This window comes from Branchiostoma floridae, chromosome 1 (assembly GCF_000003815.2).
Source record: "Branchiostoma floridae strain S238N-H82 chromosome 1, Bfl_VNyyK, whole genome shotgun sequence".
Taxonomy (NCBI): Eukaryota; Metazoa; Chordata; class Leptocardii; order Amphioxiformes; family Branchiostomatidae; genus Branchiostoma; species Branchiostoma floridae.
In genome coordinates this window covers 13,380,378-13,387,190 of record NC_049979.1, presented here as the reverse complement: position 1 = coordinate 13,387,190, position 6,813 = coordinate 13,380,378, and the positions used below count along the sequence as shown (strand labels likewise).

General features: G+C 43.0%; 1 protein-coding gene across 4 annotated transcripts; it reads left to right on the top strand.

Moving 5' to 3' along the window:
- The first annotated feature begins 260 nt into the window (after positions 1-260).
- On the top strand, positions 261-6,634 carry LOC118416331 (fos-related antigen 2-like). 4 transcript variants are annotated; one of them, XM_035821438.1, is made up of 4 exons: positions 261-763; positions 3,547-4,057; positions 5,071-5,178; positions 5,651-6,634. In XM_035821438.1, exons 2-4 carry the CDS (start codon positions 3,803-3,805, stop codon positions 5,774-5,776), a joined length of 489 nt encoding a protein of 162 aa, XP_035677331.1. In that variant the 5' UTR covers positions 261-763; positions 3,547-3,802; the 3' UTR covers positions 5,777-6,634. The 4 variants fall into 4 exon arrangements, with proteins under 4 accessions (XP_035677331.1, XP_035677317.1, XP_035677339.1 ...); XM_035821424.1 differs by lacking the exon at positions 261-763 and adding an exon at positions 1,331-1,485; XM_035821431.1 differs by lacking the exon at positions 261-763 and adding an exon at positions 3,311-3,412.
- Positions 6,635-6,813: the final 179 nt, after the last annotated feature.

The following is a 6,813-nucleotide window of genomic DNA, read 5'->3' as shown; positions in this document are numbered from 1 at the left end:
ATCCGACCAGTGGTGCAGCCAAAAGTGTAGTGCTATGAAAAAAGTGTGGTTCTATTTTATGCAAATGGATTCATAGCATCACACTTTTTTCATAGTATCACACTTTTCTGCACTATGGTGATAACAGTAATTGACGGGCTCTGATTGGCTGAGGGGTAGTGGCCATTTTCTAATTCTCGGTTTGACACCGATATCCTTGTCCTTTTCCCGGAAGGACGGAAGGAAACGCAAGTGGTACGGTACGTTCTTTCCAGATCATTGTGAACAAAAGACGTTTACTTCCTCGTTTGTGCACTTAAGATTATTTCACGTATACACCAAATTGACGGCAGGCGACAACTCTCTTAACTTTAACGATTTAGGGAGGAGTTACAACATAGCCAACTTCATCTTTCATTTGCGCCACTTCTGACGTTACAGACTAATAGGGGAAGTAGAGGCAGAGGAACATCACGACAGAGCACTGCTTTTTCCGTCACTTTTACCAAGGCACGAAAAAATCCGCTTTTTCGAACATGAAGTTGTAATGGAGAGACGTTTTCAGAGTTGGACTTGTTCTGTACCCCATGTATGAAAGTAACCATCAATTGTTAACGCAGGTGTGAAACTGCCCCACATTTTCACTCTCGGTGTACGGCAAGTGACCTTTTGAAACACCTACTCATTATCTAAAGACTTAGCTTATACCTCATTTTGACGACCCACGTCTGCACGGGAACTGGCACAAGCGACATTTGATGGCAACAAGATCATGATACAAGAGGTACGTGTCTTTGCTTTATCATGTTGCTTCCTCCCATCCATATTCTTGCTATTAAATTGATAATAGAAATGCCCGAAAGCTGGATAAAGAAGTCTATTTCCGTGCACGAGGAAACCACCGTCACTATTCCTAGAATCTTACCTGGACGCAAAGAAGTCTCCACGCCCAGAGTTGCCTCCATGGATCGGAAAACATCGAGATATTGAACGTAACTCTTACAAGGTGTCAATTTTATAGGGTAAAGTTTTTATGAAACCACGACCAAAGAGGGTCATTCTCTGGCGAGCGACGAAATTTGGCTATCAAGTTGGATTCCACTAGTATAGTGTTACGTCCGTGACCACGCTTCAGTGGCTATATTAACCCTGCGGCCATTAGGCTGTATAGCCTATAGGTACTAGTAACTTGTACAACGCACACACGAGCTTGTGGGTGAGCGGCACGCGCCTCCCAGTTCAAACAATTGAACAGAGTGACTCAGCAGACTTTCCAAGTTTGCTGAGTGAAAATATTCTCCAAGTTTTGTGAGTCATAGGCACGTTGGGAGCCACACCTATGGTGGTACCAGTCACTTGGGTGACGTTGAGTCACGCCGTCCATGTGGCCATAGACTCACAATCACAGTGAGAAACGTTGCGAACGGAAGGAGCGACGCTACGCGGTGCGGTTTCGGCGGTATGTCCGAGTGTGCGGAAGAAGGTGACAGTATCGACCGCGTGAAGGTAGGTGTCGCCAAAACTGCAAAATACGGATTCGGAATTGCTTTCGCTAGAGACGTCATGTAGGGATTTGGTTATCTCGTCCTTGGTTGGCTCGTGTTGGCACCCGGGATATTTCAAAACTTTTGAATAGATTTTCATGATTGTCGGTAGGCCTTCGAATGCCGAGGTAGAAGTGACCAAAGCTTTTCGCCCCTAGGAGTCGCGTGTGAAACTGCAGCATCCTTTGAAATTGTGCATTACAAGAATGTCAATCTAAAATTTGAAAGTGCACTGCAGGCTTGTGCTTTCTCGGCTCTTTTCCGTGTTGTTGGTTCAATGCCAATATGATAAGCAAGGAGATTAACATTTTAAACTCCTTGTGATACGGTGGCCCTTTACAAACTTTATTTGGGTAACTTAATACCGAAAAAACTGAATAGTAATAAAACTTTCAAAAGACTTATCAATAGAATGGATCGACTTGATATTTTGATTTCAGTCATATGACTACTCCAACGTTCGAATTCGCACGCCAAACATGAAATTCGATATGTTCGAACGCACAAAACGTTCAAAGCCATTTAATACTTAGGCGTGGTGTGGCGTGGGCGTGTCCTGCTGTATGACTCAAGACTTTTCTTACGTCCCTTAAGAATCAAATCTAAGACTTGATTGTGCCAGGTAACGGAATGAAACCTGAACCAATGCTAAATAAACCGTGCGTACCAGTTACAGAGTGGTACACAAAACACGGAAGTCAGGCCGGAAGTGATTTTGAAAAATCATAATACACGTACACCTAACTATATGTATTTACGAACTAGCTTTCTAACTCAAGTAAACATGACGGATTAAACAACAAATAGTAATCATGTGTGGCATTTTTATTATATACTGTACTTAAAAACATATCTAAAGCATTCGAGTGGAATCACATGACTCTACGGTGTTGCGTACGACACATTCTCCATTTAAAGTAAAAAAACCAAAAGAAGAATAAAAAGTGTCTGTCTCGCTCTATTGATCTATTGTTGTGCAAGGTCTATTGTTGTGCAAATTTACCGCAAAAGTACCGCAAATTTACAGTGCCTCTGTCAATAGTAGATTCAGGCAAACTTTCAAGATGATTCACGTTGCAATACACAAGGGACAACCCTCTTGCGGTTCTTGTATTAACTGCAACCAGGTGATTCGCTTCATTCCTACTTTGAGCCGGTTTGTACCGGAAGGGCAAAAAAAAAAAAGCAAGCAAACAAGCAAAGAAAAAAAACCGAAGACGTCATAGACGTCATAGGCACGTACGGGCATGTCATTGACCTTATAACATTATGATCATGAAGTCATCTAGAAACAAAAGGGCCCGAGGTTGAGGCAGGAGCATGTGCGCGCTTGTTCAAAACTCCCGGGTTGCTTCAGTCAAACAACTTGTCACTTCCGAAGTCACATAAAAGTTCAACTGCAGATTATGATTATACTTGGTACTTTCCCACTGGCCTCTAGTATTTCCTGTCTTGATTATGCACACTAACGTGCTCAAGTGAGTCATTTTGATGGAATGTAGCTTTTTGACAGTGTACCGGGTGATTAGAAGTGGTATACTAGTCGTATCCCCCAACTTTGGTTTGGTTATGAAGGTGACTTGGTGAGACAAAAATCTCAATCATATTAGTGTAACATTCGTGTAACAACAAGTATCAACAACTTCTCTTCGTTGCTTTGAATGGCTGTGGAAAAACACAGCGAGGAAAGTGTTGACTCAGTTGGCGATGATTTCAATTGTTCAAGTAAACAAACAAAATGTTGGCACATGTCCAGACATGCAGCGCACTAAGTTTCAAGGACATGTAATAGTTTGACTTTATTGCGCAATCACATATCACACTTAAAAAGATTTGACTCACGTTGACAACCACTCACATAATTCGGGTGCGCTAGGCTTAGACATCAGGTATGCTAGGGATAGATCATAGAGGGGTAAAATTCTTCACTCTACGTCCTTGCTACAGTAGGCAATTCACTCTTTAACCCATTTGTTACTTACTATATGCGTCATTACCGTTTGTTTAATTTTTTGTTTACTAGTGATGGGCTTGTGACGTCATCTACGAAGGGATTTTCCGACAACTGTTTCTTGTACATGGACACGTAGGTTATCCGGCACGTGTACCACAGCACGTCATCTGGAACGTCAGTGCCACAGCACATCACTGTATCTGTACTACAGCGGCTAATACGGTACAACAATTGCGTCTGTCATTCATAACAGTGTTGACGACCTGCCAATATTCAACATATCGTCGTTGTAGTCCGCTGGTGTGATCGACTCGTAAGCCGCATTATGTCAACATCGCGACGGAACCGCGAGGACAGCGTGCCACGTACGTCGGACGCAGAGTCTGTGTTGGAGGATCCCTACACCGAAGGAAGCCCCGGAAGCTGGTCGCCCGGGTCGGGGGACTCCAATGGTGGAGCGTCTCCCAGAGTCAAGGACGAATTGCGGGCGACTATCCGGGCCAGGCAGCAGGAAAACGGGGTAATACTCCCCAACTTCGACCTGCTGAATGCGCAGTCTGATAGAAGGAAATCAAGACCGGTAAGAACTACTGAATTATCAATCATTTAGACACGCGTGACTATTTTTCTGTTCTTTGGGTCTTTATACTACGTGCCTGACTAGCAACACGACCCCTGATTCCACGGCCTATAAATGATCTATAGAATATCAACATAGCTTTGAGTTTTCTTCTGACAATGTTTCGTATTGAGGAACGATAAAACCTGACGGAAGGTCTGCACGTTTCCACGACACCTTACTGTCAACAGGTTTATCAGGGAACTTAAAAGTCAATATCAGCAACACTGACAGATAAAGCACACAAAACCGTCCTAATAATTTTCATTTTCATTTTTCATTCATATCATTGGTGTTCTAGGACACTGGTTCGATGATGGGGGAATGATTCATATCAAAACGACCATGTTGAACTCATGATGTGCATGGGTCAAACAAAACTAGCAGTTGAAGTTTTCAAATGCGAAACGTTTAAAACTGGTTTCATACCACGAACGGGACAGGCGGTCTCTGCGTCCAAGAAGCCGCCTATACATTGCTGTACAGCCTCGCCCTGTTGCGCATAGCGATCTGGGGTGTGGTGGAAACTCCACGATTGACTGTGCGAAACTCTGCCCAGCCCATTCTCCTGCGCATGCACAGAGCAGTCAATTAACGCGTAGTCGGGAATAGCCCAACCCTGTCCAAAGGCTGTGGGAAGCATAGGCTGCGGAGCAAATATTTGTTATCAGTCATAGTGACAATTGATAGGTCAAATGTAATCTCCAAGCAGATTCCTCCGGTGGCATAAAACAGTAACATAAGCTGGGGAAGGACTTCAGCCGGCAGAGGGGTAAAATTTGCCACCGCGGTTCAAAGAAATGCAAGTTAGTGGACTTCAGAGGTCCAAATCCAGAAATAGACAAGGCGTCTATGGTGACGCTGTGAACGACAACCCTTATTTCATAAAAGAATCAACCGAATATTTTCAAAGCTATACTTTCTTTACCCCGCCTTTCCTTCAATATCCTAACATGAAATATCTCTTTTGCCAGTTGACAGCAGCTGAGGAGAAGCGCCTGCAGCGGCGGCGGGACAGGAACAGGGAGGCTGCCGCCAGATGCCGGGCTCGGAGGAGAGACCTGGCCGAGAGGCTGCACAGGGTGAGGGGTCAGGGTAGTGTGATTGTTGCGCAACTAGCCAATGGTTCATGTATCGGCAAGTTTGCAATGACTCATTTGAGCTGACATATGTTTTCATGGGTGGGTGGGGGAAAGGAACCTGAAAAGCGTGACAGACTCACAGAGAGTACAGCATCATCAGCCACTTAGACATAACGTTACAATGTATTGCTTACAAACACATTTACCGTACGTGGTTACAATTTTCCGATGTGGAACTTAACGTGCGCAGTTCTCTTCAATCAATATCGTCTTCTGGAATAGATGAAAAAAAGATGTATCCTTCTTCTTCTTGATGAACCTTAACTTCGAATAGAGCAAAATACATGTATAACAGAATAACGATCTATGGCTGTTTCTTTTTGGTCGATTTCACAGAAATAGGTGTGTTGTGAATCTGCACTAAATTGGAGTGATGAATAATCATTGCATATTTGATGTTTACCTTTTGCAGGAGACCATCCAGCTTGGGAACCTGAACTCCGGTCTTCAGACGGAGATCGCGCGGTTGCAGGCACAGCGGGACCAGCTACAGCGGGCACTCACCGAACACATCGCCCTCTGCCACAGTGAGCAGTAGTGACGAACACATACCAATCATCCCGTAGATCCACACCGGAGTTTAAATACAAACTGGTTGATATTCATCTGGGGCCTCAACTGGCAGAAGATTTTCCAGCTAAAAATCATTCAAAGCTGAATCTTTACGAGATACTTCTGTCTATGGTGTTGGAAAAAGGCCGGATTCAACATTCTCATAAAGCATCCATGGTGATTGTGAGTTCTTTAAGTGCCCCCAATCAATTTCCATTTCCAAGCAGAAGCTGTGGGTATACTTTTGCATTTTTAGCGTCTTTCTTGTATTAAAGCATGACTACTGTAACACACGCCAGGTGGACAGATGGCGACGCAAGGACCCAGCGCATGCCGGAGAGTATTGGGTCTTATGGGACTATTCATGACGTTTTCCTAGTGCATCTCTGTGGAATACTCGAACATATAAAACATTCCGTGTCACCGTTATGTATATGATGGTGTCTAGAACCAACTTCGTAATCGTAGCGAATTTTCATACATATCACTGCCATAAATGACAAACTCCTAGGTCTCATATGATAACGGTCAGATTCCGGGATGTAATGCTATTTTTGTCATAGTTTTGATGGATTAGGCATGTAACATTTAAGTTTAGTACAACGATGTATACCGATTTCAATATTTATATACTTGTACATATCATGCAAGAAGAGAACTATAATCATTATTGATTATATCATGACCAATATAAAGTTATATGTATATTTATTATCTAAAATGTTTCCTATTGGCTGTTGTATTTTCTGAGATCTATTTTTTCATGACCATTAGCTTGTTCTACAAAAGTAGGTAATATATGTGGTGTAAACTGAATGAATAAAATCTTTCTCTAATTTTGAAATTGCCGGGTCTTAATTTCTCTCCAGACAACACTAGGTTATTAACTAACTACACAAAAGAAATAAATATAAGAATGTGTGCGAGTGAACACAGTTAACTGAACAGGTAGCATGTATTTGTTCAGTGCTTGAAAGGAAATAATGGCAACCTGTGCCCAGTACAGGCTACGTGGCGTAGTTG